The sequence below is a fragment of the Blastocystis hominis genome (assembly GCF_000151665.1).
Source record: "Blastocystis hominis, Singapore isolate B (sub-type 7) whole genome shotgun sequence assembly, scaffold_15".
NCBI lineage: Eukaryota > Bigyra > Opalinata > Blastocystidae > Blastocystis > Blastocystis hominis.
Genome location: NW_013171822.1, coordinates 226,546 through 242,175, shown reverse-complemented (window position 1 = coordinate 242,175; position 15,630 = coordinate 226,546). Strand labels below are relative to the sequence as shown.

Sequence of the window (15,630 nt, the reverse complement as noted above, 5' to 3'; positions counted from 1 at the left end):
TATCTTACTCAAAATAGAAGAAGTAAACATGCATAAGAAAAGTATTGGCTCTTAAAAGAGGTTTTACTGTAAATGGGGTACGTTTATTAACGTTCTGTTGATGTACTGTTTCTTCTATTTATTTTATTTATAATACACGTTGGTGATTATACCAAACAAAGACCTACTTTTTATTCCACTTTCGTCTTGTTAGGCTCGATTTGTTACGAATTCGTATCGGATTGTTTATAAGCCTATTTTGAATTTGTAATATGACGTCCATAGCTACTGTGTGTGTCAATTGCATTATGACACTTGTAATTGTTGCTATGGCATGGGTATATTACAAGCAGGTAATTTTCACAACAAGTTGTGTCAGAATTAGGAGTTTGAGGGGTTTAACAACACGGAGACGGAAGGTTCAAGTTTCTTATTATTCACTTGCTTAAACAATAGTATGCAATAAGCCGCTTCAAGTATATGAAGATTCTGGTGTTTTATATGGAATTGTGGAAGAGGGAACTATTAATTTATATGTTCTTTATTTGAATGATCACTCGAAAGTGGATATCGATCGCATTAAGCTTGAAGGGTTTCATAAAGGGCGTTTTTCAGCAGGACAGATTTGGAAATGCAACCTAGACCAGCTTGGTATTGGATTTGGAGATGCCTATATCGCCATTGAGCATCTGGACAGTAGCTGTGAGCCTCAGATCTATCAATACCATTCTTCTAGTGGGCTATTGTCTCTTTGTTTTTCTTATTATCAGCTGCACCTCAAGTCCCATGTTCTGGCGAGTTAAACTCTATTTTGCTACCGGGTATTCGAATCTCTCGAAGAACAGTAACAATTCAGATCGATTGATTCTGCATTTCCCCTGCGTCACCTCGGCTCTGTACCAGATCCTTCCCTCTTCCTCCTGTTCGGACTCTCTCTTCCCCGATTTATCCATCTCTTCTTTTAAGTTTCTTTCTCTCGTCCATCTACTCAACGCAGAGTCGCCGACAGCTCCGTTCTCTCTCTCCCCGTCTCGCCTTCGAATTTCTCCAGCGGAGGGCTTTGTGCGCGCGCTTTCTGCGACGCCTGCGCCAGCCAGACCGTCTTCATCCAACCCAGCGATCGGGTTGATCGTACTCCGCATGCTATGCATTCAAAATAGGCCCGATTTCTGGAATCGAATCGATCAAGAGCTCCATGGTGAACCGTCAGCGGGAGGGAGAAGTCATGAAGGTGACCGGCTCTCTGTATCATTCTCCGCATTATGGAAGGATTACGAACAGACCGTCGTCGAGTTTGGCTGATGGGGGCGTGTGATGTAGTTTCTTCTTGTATTTCGTCAGATATTTTGGATTTCCGCATTCTGTCGGTTCGCACCATCGCGAACGTGGTGTTTGCGAAGATTAAGGTCAATTTGCCGTCGTCGCACATTTTCTACTGGAACACGCCAATTCAGTTTGAAAAAACGGTTACACCGGTGGAAGTAACGAAATTTGGGACATATGCGGGGGAAGCGGAGTATGAGATTATGACGTTGGTGATTACGGATTATTATCCCTCTGTCATGAATAATTTGTATGTCGTCCTGGTGTATGATAAGTGCACAAAGAAGCTAGTCAAGCGTCGTTTTCTACCTTGATGTGTTTGTTGCAGACATTTTTATGGAGGCGAAGTTTAATTCGTTCGTCGAATCCTTCTACCTCTCTCTTTCGGATTCTCAATTTGATAAAGCGAAAGAGCAGCTGGATTTGATGCAGAAGTGGCACGAAGCTTATGTGAACAGCTTAAAGTCGGTCGATCCAGATCAAATTGACAAGCAGCTGCTGGAGAATGCTCCTCTCTACAAGCAAGTAAGGGCGAAGTCGTTTTCTAACGAACAGATCATAGATCATTGTGAGAAGAAGTATATAGATATCGTTTTCAAAGATTACTATCTGTATATTCCTCAGCTAAAGCCATTTCCATCCAGCTTTTGGAGTATCCACATTTTGTATATTGTTTTATTTAGATCTCTGTACAATCAGTTCATTTAAAAACAAAGCATGTCTATTCTTCAATGGAGAGGGCGCCTTGCAAGTAAAAACGCTTCTAGAAAGCGCATCCTTCCAGGAACGTTCAGTAGCAACTCCCAAGGAAGGTACACCCCAAGAACAAATCGACATTTCCTCCTTCTTTATGAATGACCTCTCCCAGTTTAGTACATGCGCAGCCTATGTTTTTTCAGTCTATGGAATTCACTGTAGGTTTCTTCTCTAATCGATTTCTGTTCTCAGTCTCCATTTAGCAGCGATTTAGATTCTTTTGTTTCTGTATTCGCTCTCTTCCCCCAAATGATAGGATAGCAATCAAAGTCGATTCTCACTGAATCGTTCAACCTCTTCAACACCTGCCTTGTCCAATCATCTCTCGCTTCCAGCTGTCTCTCCACTCTGAGTCTATGGAACTCCGTCTACAGCTCTGCGTACCCACTCCCTTCATTCCCTCACGTTAGTTGTAGAGAATGCCACAACTGTCATTTCCCTCCAAGTTTCCCCATTTCCTCCCAATCTTCTCAAAATCTCAACCTCTATCTTTCTCTTCTTTCCTCCTTTCTACACGCTGCCCCCATTTCCTACCCCCAAACCCTCCACTCGTTCTCCACGCTCAACCGCTGCTACACAGCCCTCTGCGTTTACTTCTCCATCTTCCAAGATCCGTTCTCCGGTAGCTCGCTTCGCTTCGGCCCCTCCTTCGTGGAAGACGCGTTCTTCTTCATTCGCGAGTCGATCGAGCGAAGCCACTTCGCTGGGTGCAAAGCGGATGTTCGCGACCCAATGGAGTCGTTTCTGATTCCATATATGGAGTGCTGTGCAGCGCTGGCCGAGTTCGAAGAAGAGGAGGAGGAGGAGAAGGAGAAGTGGCTGGGATGTCCACGCTGCTTGCTGTTCTGCTTGGATGGGTGAGGAATCGAGGGCTGGTCGAGTGTAGAGTTTGCTTGTTCGAGCAGTTCTGGATCGAAACGGAACACAAAATGAATAAGGAAACCGAAAAGGAAACGATCGTCCATATCGGAAAGGAATCGAAAAAGCAAATCGAAAATGGAACCACAATCGAAACTCGAAGCACAGCCGAAACCACAATCGAAACAGAGAAGGGACAAAACACATCCTATCAGAACGAGATTAACGTATGAGCCTACCACCCATGCTAATTCCATATAGAAAACAAAAACCCAATTAGAAAGCTTGGCTCGAGCGCAGATTCGAAAGTCCATTCTGCCGCTCTTGCAGACCGATTGGGTCAGTCGAAACTTCGCTCTCTCCATGAGCGAGTACGACCGCTCGCTTCTCCAGCTCCCTCTCACGTTCTCCTCTCTTCATCTTCTCGTGTGTCCCATCATCACTACAGATGAAGGGAAAAAGCGAATCAATCAAATCGTTGCTGAAGAGTATTGCCGCTCTGTCGAGGAAGTGCTCAAGCAAAAACGATTCACAGAGTGTGGAGGACTGCTTCTAAAGCGCCTGGTGCGGCATCTGCAGGAAGAGTTAGTGGAGATTTTGGGAGATGAAGTGATGGGATGTGAGCCGCTTAACCGACTGTTGTTGTTTTCTGTGTTGGTCAGCGTGCCGATCGATACAGAGAACGTGGACGAATTGGTGAAGATGGCTCACGTATCCATGACTCGAGATGAATACAAGGAGTTGCTGGGGCTACGAATCGCGCAGAATTTGGGTGTTTGTATCAAACAATCGACTAAACTTTACCATCTGCACGCTTCTTCACGACATTGATCCCCATCGACTTTGTAGAGTTAATGATCTGCGAGACAATGCTCTGCAAGGGAATTGACTTCAAGTTGGGATCTTGCTGTTTCACTTTTGCAATCTCGTATATTTGCTTCAGTGTGATCTCTCCAACGATCGTATGTCCGGGCTCTGAACTAAAATATCAAGCCAAGAAACCAGAAACTACCTGCACTTGTCTACACCAGCACAACGCTTAATAAACCACGAGGTTTGCGGCGAACGCGTTTCGAGGTGGTATGAATGATCCGAAAAAGCATTTAGAGTGAGCTGAACGGGAATTCCGGGAACATATTGTGAAGTAGCTGCATTTACGTCTTTACAAAAATCTTTCATGTTGATACCGAGTGGGCCCAAAGCCTAGACATTACAGAAAGAGCAAATCGACCGACTTGACCAATAGCCGCAGAGGGTTTTGCCTGCTGTGCAGCAATGCGCAGTCGGATGCAAGCCGTTAATACAGGCTTCGACATTTTGTGGAATTTGAAATAGAAAGCGAAATAGAAAACTGTGCGAAAATGATTAAATAACCATAATTGTCTGAAACAAACGCAAATTGTGAGAATGGACGATTATAAAAAGGTAAAAGGGACCAAACTCAAGTTCAAAGGCCGAGTGCTGCCAGTAAAAGAGACATCAACAAAGTGAGACAGTCAAGAGTGTAGCTTGATGCTCTAGAAGCAAGAAGAAGAAGAAGGCAACTCAGGAAAAGCTAGAGAAATTAGTTGCTAAACCAGAGGAAGAAAGTACATATCTTCCTGTAGAGGAAAAAGAGGACTATCGAACTGAAGCCGAAAAGCAATTTGATGAACGTTTAAAGCAGCAGGTTTGTTTGAGATCTTGGATCTATCATAGGAAAAGAAATTTATAGAAAAGAGATCAAAAATGAGTTATCACGACGTTATTGAAGTGATTTGTTTGTGTGTTGACTTAGGTGTAGGAGATGAACTCCAAACTAGATAAACTTACTGACCACAACGATCTTCCTCGTATTGCAGCAGCAGGCCTTGGATGCTCTGTTCGTTAAAACAAACACGACAAATCAAAATAAGAGAAATCAGAATAAAAGCTATTCCACATAGCATTGCAGTTGTTGTGTAGTTCTTTTCACAGCTGAGCTTAATTCCGGTAGGAATCAGCTCATACACACAAATATGGGTCATAATGCCTCCCGTTACTCCAAAAAGGAAACCAAAAATGTAGTTATTCACCCATTTCTGCAAGAATAACATACACAAAAAGGCTCCGAGCGGTTCGGCCAGACCTGAAACTAGAGACCATAAGAAAGCTTTGCCTCTATTCTTAGTAGCATAATAGACGGGAAGAGCAACAGACAAACCTTCAGGAATGTTATGAGCTGCAATTCCGAGTGCTAACGTAAGACCAATAACGGGGTTATCAACATAACCAATGTAAGTGATAATTCCCTCAGGAATGTTGTGAAGAGCAATGGCTATCGCTGACATAATTCCCACAGTCTTCATATTGCTACTGAAGTTGGAATCAACGAAATAGTCGGGTTTGGATAAATCTCGAGTGGTTCCCGTAATTGTTTTCACTTCATATCCAGAAGAAGGAATCGTTACCGTCAAAGGCTCATCACCCGGTGATTGAGCAAGATTCCCGCTTATAATGGGATTTGGAATCACTTCTCCTTCAGACAAACGACGATTCTTCTCTTTACCCGATACCACTTTGGCAGATACTATACTTTACACTTCTATCCTATCATTTCGTACCTTTACGATTTGAACCATGAACATCTTTACTCAGAGTATCTTCTGAAGTAATAGGAAGTTCAAACTCCACATTACTTCCCTTGTGGAGAACGATTTCTAATAGAAAGGCTATACCCACTCCACTAAATAGACTCAACGAAGCATATAATGTTCTATATATCAAAATATATCATGATATTGATTACGCCAAGTGTTCGTTATTTGTACCTTCCATAAAGTGTTCTTTCGATTCAATAAAGATTTCAGCAAATGAAAGAAACAACATCACACCTTATACATAATATATAATATAGGAATGTGTACCTGCTGAGAATCCTAAGGCAGCAGACAAGAATGTCTTATTTGCCAATTTGACTAATCTTTTGAAATATACGATGCTTCCTCCGAATGCTGTGGCGAGTCCAGCGAAAAGTGATAACGAAATGGCAATCCAAGACTACACTGAAATGATGTCCTAAATGAGTACTCTAGTGTTGACAGCTTCGGAAGACAAAAGCGCATGCGAGATTAGCATTGTTTAAATAAAAATGAGAATGATAGCCACAGAAATATGAAATTGGGCAACCAATCATCTGTCGAATTCATTCATTGGTGTCGTTGTTGTATATATTCGATTTCTATATATAGGAATAGCATGCACAATATGTGATTTGTCTATGGAACAAGTATCGTATAGGAATATTCAATATTCGATTGACATGTAAGTTCCGTCGTGAACATATTCTCATTTTCACTTTCTATCATTATGACTAATTTTGCTAGATCGTATTGATAATTACACGGGGCATAACCCAAATGATAAGAAAATGACTATTTCGAGTTCATCTTTTGAAACTCAATATAAGCTCTTGTCATTATCCGTAGAGCCTATCTAAGAACAAACACAATACATTAAAATAAAAGAAATAAGAATAAACCCAATCCCAAATAAGAAAGCATACGAAGTATAGCTCCTATCATTTTCAAAAGAAATTCCAGTGGGGAAAAGCTCGCATATACTAATTTGCGTCATGATACCTCCCGTTACTCCAAAAAGGAAACCAAAGATGTAATCGTTCATAAACTTTCGTAAGAATAGCATGCACAAAAAGGCTCCGAATGGTTCGGCCAAACCCGAAGCGAAACACCACAAGAAAGCTTTGCTTCGGTTATGAGTAGCATAAAAGACGGGAAGAGCAACGGACAAACCTTCGGGAATATTATGAGCTGCAATTCCAATGGCTAATGTAAGACCAATGACGGGATCATCAACATAACCAATATAGGTGATAATTCCTTCGGGAATCTTGTGGAGAGTAATCACAATAGCAGTCAAAGCACCAACAACTTTCAAATTTTGATCAGCTTCAGCTTCTTTTCGTTTAGCTTCACTCATTTCATGAGTATGGGTATTGGTAGTAGCAGCAGCAGTAGCAGTAGCAGAATTTGATGTAATAAGAGGCTCATTAATGGAGTTCTCTGTAACATCAGTCACAATAGCGCTAGGAGTCATATCCTTTATTGATTTATTGTTTTCTCCATTATTAGCAACACCTTCAGATTGTTCTATTCAATTATACAAAATGGTTGATTTGTTACTTTGTTCGTTTTCTTTAAACATTGTAGTAAGAACTTCTTCAGCATCATCAGGAATCTCGAATTCAATGGAATTGCTTTTACGAAGTAAATAATCCATAAGGAAAGCAAGTCCAATTCCACCAAACAGACTCAGAGTCGCATACAATGTGCTAATTATAAGTCATAGTGAAGATATTCAATACCCCAAATGTGGATTACTTGTAGCTTCTGTGAAGTGATCTTTGGACTCGTTAAAAATTTCAGCAAACGAAAGGAACAACATCACACCTTACAAATCATATACAATAGAGTGATATATACCTGCAGCAAAACCAAGTGCAGCAGATAAGAACGACTTATTTGCCAATTTGACAAGTCGTTTAAAGTATACTACTGATCCTCCAAGAGCTGTAGTAAGTCCAGCTAATAGAGTAATAGAGATGGCAGTCCAAGACTATAAGTAATGTTAAAATGGAAATTCTTGCATCTGAATTGACGGCTTCTGCGATAAGCTTAGCGTGAGAACGCATTGATAAAGAAATCAAAAAAAGACTGATGGATGGAAATAAGAATCTCATGAGCCAATCATCTATCGTATTCATTCATTGGTGTCGTTGTTGTATATATTCGATTTCTATATATAGGAATAGCATGCACAATATGTGATTTATATATTGACCGAGTATCATATAGGAATATTCAATATTCGATTGACATGTAAGTTCCGTCGTGAACATATTCTCATTTTCACTTTCTATCATTATGACTAATTTTGCTAGATCGTATTGATAAATGCACGGGAAATAACCCAAATGATAAGAAAATGACTATTTCGAGTTCATCTTTTGAAACTCAATATAAGCTCTTTTCGGCACATACAAGGTCCATTTTGGAACAAACACGACACAACAAAATAAAAGAGATTAGAATGAAACCAATCCCAAATAAGAAAGCATACGAAGTATAGCTCCTATCATTTTCAAAAGAAATTCCAGTGGGGAAAAGCTCGCATATACTAATTTGCGTCATGATACCTCCCGTTACTCCAAAAAGGAAACCAAAGATGTAATCGTTCATAAACTTTCGTAAGAATAGCATGCACAAAAAGGCTCCGAATGGTTCGGCCAAACCCGAAGCGAAACACCACAAGAAAGCTTTGCTTCGGTTATGAGTAGCATAAAAGACGGGAAGAGCAACGGACAAACCTTCGGGAATGTTATGAGCTGCAATTCCAATGGCTAATGTAAGACCAATGACGGGATCATCAACATAACCAATATAGGTGATAATTCCTTCGGGAATCTTGTGGAGAGTAATCACAATAGCAGTCAAAGCACCAACAACTTTCAAATTTTGATCAGCTTCAGCTTCTTTTCGTTTAGCTTCACTCATTTCATGAGTATGGGTATTGGTAGTAGCAGCAGCAGTAGCAGTAGCAGAATTTGATGTAATAAGAGGCTCATTAATGGAGTTCTCTGTAACATCAGTCACAATAGCGCTAGGAGTCATATCCTTTATTGATTTATTGTTTTCTCCATTATTAGCAACACCTTCAGATTGTTCTATTCAATTATACAAAATGGTTGATTTGTTACTTTGTTCGTTTTCTTTAAACATTGTAGTAAGAACTTCTTCAGCATCATCAGGAATCTCGAATTCAATGGAATTGCTTTTACGAAGTAAATAATCCATAAGGAAAGCAAGTCCAATTCCACCAAACAGACTCAGAGTCGCATACAATGTACTAATTATAAGTCATAGTGAGATATTCAATACCCCAAATGTGGATTACTTGTAGCTTCTGTGAAGTGATCTTTGGACTCGTTAAAAATTTCAGCAAACGAAAGGAACAACATCACACCTTACAAATCATATACAATAGAGTGATATATACCTGCAGCAAAACCAAGTGCAGCAGATAAGAACGACTTATTTGCCAATTTGACAAGTCGTTTAAAGTATACTACTGATCCTCCAAGAGCTGTAGTAAGTCCAGCTAATAGAGTAATAGAGATGGCAGTCCAAGACTATAAGTAATGTTAAAATGGAAATTCTTGCATCTGAATTGACGGCTTCTGCGATAAGCTTAGCATGAGAATGCAACATTTAGCAAATAAAATATATGACAATGACAGAAAATATTGTTATTAACCAATCAGATTGCTTTCCACGATTTATAGCTGCAACACATCGCAATAGAACAATTAGTAGCAGACTCTAGTACACATTATTTTCTGTTCATACCTCAAATTAGCAACTGTAAAGAACCAAAAATGATTCGACATGCAAGTTCTGTAGTGAAAAGAATCTTGACTGTTTGGGGAGTTTCATCGCCCAACCTTACCACAATCGCTATTACATCCATGTAATACCATGTTTACGATGCGAAGAATGTGTATTTAATAAACGGAAATCATATTATTCGTAGTGAATAACAATCGATCATATCATTAGTTGCACTAATATGATAGCATGAATGTGTATGTGAATAAGTGTATTTCTTCAGATCTTGCGGGTTAACCACTAATTGGTTTTATGAATTGTCACACTGTGACATTACTAGTGTTAATCGATTATGAGTGACTAAAGCAGATGATTCTACGTGCATTAGAAACATTGTTTGACAACTCTTGATGATGGAGTTTGCTATTTCACCCCAAATGGAACAATTTTGAACAAGTGGTATCTCCTTTCTCTATATATGATTCGAACAAACACGACAAATCAAAATAAGAGAAATCAGAATAAAAGCTATTCCACATAGCATTGCAGTTATTGTGTAGTTCTTTTCACAATCAAAGCTAATTCCGGTAGGAATCAGCTCATAAATACTAATATGGGTCATAATGCCTCCTGTCAATCCAAAAAGGAAACCAAAAATGTAGTTATTCACCCATTTCTGTAAGAATAACATACACAAAAAGGCTCCGAGCGGTTCGGCCAGACCTGAAACTAGAGACCATAAGAAAGCTTTGCCTCTATTCTTAGTAGCATAAAAGACAGGAAGAGCAACAGACAAACCTTCAGGAATGTTATGAGCTGCAATTCCGAGTGCCAACGTAAGACCAATAACGGGGTTATCAACATAACCAATGTAAGTGATAATTCCCTCAGGAATGTTGTGAAAGGTAATAGCTACTGCTGAAAGAATACCAACCGAGTTTATTTTCGTTAGGTCTGATTCAATGAAATAGTCGGGTTTGGATAAATCTCGAGTGGTTCCCGTAATTGTTTTCACTTCATATCCAGAAGAAGGAATCGTTACCGTCAAAGGCTCATCACCCGGTGATTGAGCAAGATTCCCGCTTATAATGGGATTCGGAATCACTTCTCCTTCAGACAAACGACGATTCTTCTCTTTACCCGATACCACTTTGGCAGATACTATACTTTACACTTCTATCCTATCATTTCGTACCTTTACGATTTGAACCATGAACATCTTTACTCAGAGTATCTTCTGAAGTAATAGGAAGTTCAAACTCCACATTACTTCCCTTGTGGAGAACGATTTCTAATAGAAAGGCTATACCCACTCCACTAAATAGACTCAACGAAGCATATAATGTTCTATATATCAAAATATATCATGATATTGATTACGCCAAGTGTTCGTTATTTGTACCTTCCATAAAATGATGTTTTGATTCAATAAAGATTTCAGCAAATGAAAGAAACAACATCACACCTTATACATAATATATAATATAGGAATGTGTACCTGCTGAGAAACCCAAGGCAGCAGACAAGAATGTCTTATTTGCCAATTTGACTAATCTTTTGAAATATACGATGCTTCCTCCGAATGCTGTGGCGAGTCCAGCGAAAAGTGATAACGAAATGGCAATCCAAGACTACACTGAAATGATGTCCTAAATGAGTACTCTAGTGTTGACAGCTTCGGAAGACAAAAGCGCATGCGAGATTAGCATTGTTTAAATAAAAATGAGAATGGTAATTGGAAATAGGAGAAGGAATAACCAATCATCTGTCGTATAGATTCATTTGCTGTCATAGACCCAGCAACTTCCACTTCATTGTTAGGAATGTAATATACAACTCTATATCACATGGCTGATATAATTTTTATCACCGACCATATATATTCTTCAGTAAACCCAAATTCTGTAGTGCCTTCTTGTCAACTTTCACGGTTATTTTATCGTTTTATCAGTAGTTGAATTGTAATTTATTCATATAGAAATGTCAAGCGAACAACAATCAGGTGAGCAGGAACAAAGTCAGTTCATTTTATATTGTTGATATTTAGTAAACCAATTGTATTTGACATAACATTGAAGTCATTTCTTAGAGGGAATGCAATAAACTCACTGCAAGATAGTATAGGATCTGTTTCTAGCAATCTTTTGCTTGCGTATCAAAAGATGGAACAGAATTTGCAGAATACGATGCAAATGATGTCTAATATGAATAAAATGATGGAGTCGTTTGTTTTACTCAACATCGAAGCAAGTATTGGTGCCTATGTCAATTACCTTGTAGTCCCTTCATTTCGCCGAATTGAAGACTCTAGCTATGTCATGGATATTTGCATAAAGAACAATATTAATGTTTCATTGAAAGGAGTTGTAATTGAAGTCCACAGTAGTGTAAAGCTGCAAGATTGGTGTGATATAGACCGAAAATGATTGCTTGCTTTTTACTGAGGAGAAAGCAAGATCGTACCAATCAGAGAGTATGGATTTGACTGTTGAAGAACCGATTACCCTTCATATTCCTGTGTATTGTACACATCCGGTAATCGCTACTTCAGTTATTACAATAACTTGTAGAGCTCTATTGATATAACTATTCGCCTTCCTTCTCCAGGAACTGGAGAAATGATTTCAAAGAGTTGTCATCACTGCGTTTGTATTATTTAGCTTGTTTGTTGCGATACAGTATTGATGCGCAATAAAATGAATTCGTGTCGAGAATGATTGTCGTGTTGATGGTTCGGTCATTGGGATTAAAATGTCTGTAGAATTCGACAATCTGTATGCCCAGACATATTTATTGCTGGAGGTATAGAATCTGTTATCTATATAGTGGTGTAGTCCTTAAGTAAAACCAAATATGTATATACGATTCAGGAAATCGGAAACGCTAGCTATGCTCTGGCCGTCGCTGATAGTAATATCAAGCAGATGTGGTCAATTCTGGTTACAATGGCAATGAATCGTGATGAGTCTTATACGCAACGTGTCCCTTTAGTTTACAAATTGATATGCATGTGGCATGAAAGAAGAGCACTTCTAGTTCCTTTTGAATCTACTATCCAAACGTAATCGATATGAATCCTATTGATTTCAGAAACAATAACAACAATAATATTGCTAATAATAATAATAATAATAGCAATATCAGGGACGTTCCAAACTCCCCAATGGATACAGATAACACACGTCCTCGTCTTTCGGATGTTATAAAAATAGGTCTATCGTGCTTGTTTTTCATTTCGATCACTATTTTTCTCATATTCATTATTCCATTATGTGTTTGTTTGTCACACCATCGTATTAATGCTCATGTACCAATAGAACACGAATCATTCCGTTCCATAGAATATGATTTTCAAGCAACAACTCACCACACCACACCACACCATAAAGTATCAAACAAACACGCCACTTCATCCATCGTTTCTTAAAATACGCATTGCGTCTTCTCACCAGCTCCGCGAACGCTTTCTTCGGATCACTTTCTCCCAACGTCGCCTGCACCGTCGGCTCAAACACACGGAAAAACGGGTTCACCAGCTTCTCATCGTGCAGACAGGTCGGCGTTCCCGGCTTATTCTTCGCCTTCAGCAGCGTTCGCTTCACCGCCCAATGCAGATTCTTGATATCACGATTCGATGGCTCGATCGTTCTGCCGAATTTCAGCATCTGCTCCGCGTTCTCATGGCCGTGGAAGAGACACGTCTCGTCTGGATAGTTCATTAGCACATCGTAGATCAGATGGTAGAGACTATCGATCTGGTCCTCCAGGACATAGCCAACGCCTCCCATATTCACAGAGTCGCCTGTGAAGAGGAATGGATAGCCGTTTTCTTCGGTGAATTCGTAGATGAGGCTGTCGGGAGAGTGGGACGGAGCTCCGATGACTTTAAAAGAAAATTCGTCGCATTGGACTTCATCCCCGTCTTTGAGAATTCGCTCGACTGCTGGGTTCGTCTACATAAAAAACAGAAAAACGAAAGCCACATCGGGGTGGTAACCACCGTAAATTGGGATCGAAGGGTGCTTGGAAAGCACTTCACCCATTCCTAAAACATGCTTTCTACAAATTAGGGAAAAAACAATTTCTAACATGTGATGATGTGTAGAAAATAGAGCTTTCAGTTCAAAGCCACCCATAGAGATAGCATCTTCGATAAATGTGGGAACAGTGGGGTCGATCACCACACACTTCTTTGTGTCCATTGTCGACAAAACATAGCCTAGTTGTTAGGAAAATCACACCAGAGTCTACAAAAATTGTCCTTTAGACACGGAATGGTAAGTACATTGTATTTGGTAGGAATATCGGGTTTTCGAGCAAAGGCTCGTACCAGCGGTCTGCAGCGCACAATATTTTTTGAGAGAGAGACAAACATTAATACTTTTGTGTATCGAATAGGTTGCTATTTGGTTATATCCATATTTTGCTACTCTAGAAGTTTTTGCCCTATATATTTAGCTTGCTAAAAGTCACGAGAGGATAGATGCTCGAAATTTTACTAAAACTGTTTCTTGTGGCTGCATCGATATGTTTCCATTCGTTACAAGGCGTGTTTACAATGGTAGGCGATATTTGGCAAAGTGTTTACGAATCTAGTTATCTATGAAGAATGGGTCAAAATACGAATTTTCTGTATTTATGTCTTCGCTCCTAACGGAAGTAAAGCTTGGCGGAAGCAATGATGAGTAGAGTGGAAAACTCTTCATATCTTATACCCTACTAAAGTGGCAACTTGCACATAAAAAGGCAATTCGCTATAATTACTCTTTAAAAGATATTCTTCTCTGGATTGTTCCCTCGAGTCTTTATGTCATCGCTAATAATCTCTACTTTGTCGTTATCAGCATTTCAGACTCGCCGATAACGCAGCAAGTGTTTGGTTCCTTAGAGATTGTCATAGTGGGCTTGGCCAACGTTTTTATTCTCAACAAAAAGTACCCATTTCTCCATTTCCCCATAATAGACTTTCGGGCGTGCAATGGGCCGCTCTGTTCCTCCTGACATCGAGCGTCGCTTCCATCCAAATCGCCAAATCGCAAACGCGCGAGCTCGAACTCCCGTTTCTCCCCATCGTTCTGACCATTTGCTCTTCGGGCCTCGCCGGTTTGGCGGGCGTTGTGATCGAGAAACTGATGAAGGGCAAGTCGAAGATCTCGATCTTCCAGCAGAACTTGTGGCTAAACTTGTATCCTTTCTGTGTTTGTTTGTCTCACGCTCAGCTGGAGCGTTTGTCTGAACTTTGTGTGCTTGCTGGTGGAGAACGGCGCCTCCTTCCCGCAGCAGATGACGCTGAGCCGGTTCAACTCGTTTGCGTTGCTCACTGTAGCGAAGTAGGCATTTGAATCGGCGTGGAACGCAGCACCATTGTGATGGGGTTGGTCACCGTGGGGATTCTGAAGGTGCTTTCGAGCGTGGTGAAGTCGTTCACTTCTTCCGCCTCCCTGGTGCTGACGTCCATTCTCTCGTCGGTTCTCTTCGACGTTCAGTTGAAATATCCTGAAACGAGTGATGAGAATGGGGCTTAACGACAGTGCTGCGTTTTACCTCGCTGTGTTCAATCTGGCCATCGCGGTGTATCTGTACCGATCGTTTCCTATGCGGAAAGAGGGAGCGAGCCAGATCGTATCGCTGCAGGTCACGCCAATGAGCGACTTACAGTAGGAAACGGAGAATGAAAGAGAGGTAGAATGATTCCGGACGCGATCGAGATCACAGGAGACTGGGAAAAAGAGAAGAAGAGCGAGAAGGAAATGGCTTAGATTGTGTTGTTTATGATTGCTTGTGCCGGTGTTTGTTTTATGAATGTTGATAAAGGCGAGGAATATCGTTATCTCTTCGTAATGATGTAGTGTTAGAAAACTGTCCTTATATTATACTAATACTAAAAGAAATGGAATGAGTGAGTTGAGTGAGTTGAGTGATGGTGGATTATGGTAGAGATTAATGTTCACAATGTCGCTCATTCTAATTTCGAATGTATGAGGATAAAAAGGCTGTATCCAAATGCAGTTACTCATATATATTGTCATTACTGTATGATATAGCTGTAATATATAGTGTTCATGTTCCTATTATGATTGAAGTGATTGCATATCTTGATCCCTAGATAATTCAAAATGATAAAGTATTTTGAATCATTACTCTTTATTGACCAAAAATACACTGGAAATGATTATGTTATGAAGTGTGAAGTGTAATATTTTCTATAACGCTCATAGAAAACGAATTACAATTAGTGTTTGTTGCTTTTACTGACATATATATAGTGAAAATGTTTGTAATCAGATAATAATGCTTTGTTGACAAAATACAAATTTCCTATTCGAGAATGAGTAAAGTGATATGAATAAAA

The 15,630-nt window shown here is 39.9% G+C and overlaps 7 protein-coding genes; 1 reads left to right on the top strand and 6 right to left on the bottom strand.

Annotated features, from left to right (window-relative positions):
• Positions 1–3,709: 3,709 nt before the first annotated feature.
• Positions 3,710–4,232, bottom strand: GSBLH_T00001982001 (Ribosomal protein L11; the record flags this gene model as incomplete). The annotated part of the gene is made up of 3 exons (XM_013040481.1): positions 3,710–3,896; positions 3,929–4,119; positions 4,152–4,232. The coding sequence occupies 3 exons, from the start codon at positions 4,230–4,232 to the stop codon at positions 3,710–3,712; spliced, it is 459 nt and encodes a 152-aa protein (XP_012895935.1).
• A 492-nt stretch (positions 4,233–4,724) lies between these two features.
• On the bottom strand, positions 4,725–5,712 carry GSBLH_T00006366001 (uncharacterized protein; the record flags this gene model as incomplete). The annotated part of the gene is given in 5 exon segments (XM_013040480.1): positions 4,725–5,029; positions 5,099–5,464; positions 5,499–5,594; positions 5,613–5,650; positions 5,684–5,712. The coding sequence occupies 5 exon segments, from the start codon at positions 5,710–5,712 to the stop codon at positions 4,725–4,727; spliced, it is 834 nt and encodes a 277-aa protein (XP_012895934.1).
• Positions 5,713–6,365: 653 nt separating this feature from the next.
• On the bottom strand, positions 6,366–7,173 carry GSBLH_T00006365001 (uncharacterized protein; the record flags this gene model as incomplete). Its single annotated transcript, XM_013040479.1, has 3 exons — positions 6,366–6,369; positions 6,440–6,979; positions 7,058–7,173. The coding sequence occupies 3 exons, from the start codon at positions 7,171–7,173 to the stop codon at positions 6,366–6,368; spliced, it is 660 nt and encodes a 219-aa protein (XP_012895933.1).
• A 734-nt stretch (positions 7,174–7,907) lies between these two features.
• GSBLH_T00006364001 (uncharacterized protein) lies at positions 7,908–8,747 on the bottom strand (the record flags this gene model as incomplete). Its single annotated transcript, XM_013040478.1, has 2 exons — positions 7,908–8,553; positions 8,632–8,747. The coding sequence occupies 2 exons, from the start codon at positions 8,745–8,747 to the stop codon at positions 7,908–7,910; spliced, it is 762 nt and encodes a 253-aa protein (XP_012895932.1).
• Positions 8,748–9,750: 1,003 nt separating this feature from the next.
• On the bottom strand, positions 9,751–10,687 carry GSBLH_T00006363001 (uncharacterized protein; the record flags this gene model as incomplete). The annotated part of the gene is given in 6 exon segments (XM_013040477.1): positions 9,751–10,007; positions 10,077–10,190; positions 10,209–10,439; positions 10,474–10,569; positions 10,588–10,625; positions 10,659–10,687. 6 exon segments carry the CDS (start codon positions 10,685–10,687, stop codon positions 9,751–9,753), a joined length of 765 nt encoding a protein of 254 aa, XP_012895931.1.
• Positions 10,688–12,887: 2,200 nt separating this feature from the next.
• GSBLH_T00001980001 (uncharacterized protein) lies at positions 12,888–13,653 on the bottom strand (the record flags this gene model as incomplete). XM_013040476.1 has 2 exons in its annotated part: positions 12,888–13,497; positions 13,530–13,653. The coding sequence occupies 2 exons, from the start codon at positions 13,651–13,653 to the stop codon at positions 13,232–13,234; spliced, it is 390 nt and encodes a 129-aa protein (XP_012895930.1). The 3' UTR covers positions 12,888–13,231.
• Positions 13,654–13,880: 227 nt separating this feature from the next.
• On the top strand, positions 13,881–14,803 carry GSBLH_T00006362001 (uncharacterized protein; the record flags this gene model as incomplete). The annotated part of the gene is made up of 5 exons (XM_013040475.1): positions 13,881–13,937; positions 13,968–14,212; positions 14,242–14,463; positions 14,498–14,608; positions 14,638–14,803. 5 exons carry the CDS (start codon positions 13,881–13,883, stop codon positions 14,801–14,803), a joined length of 801 nt encoding a protein of 266 aa, XP_012895929.1.
• Positions 14,804–15,630: the final 827 nt, after the last annotated feature.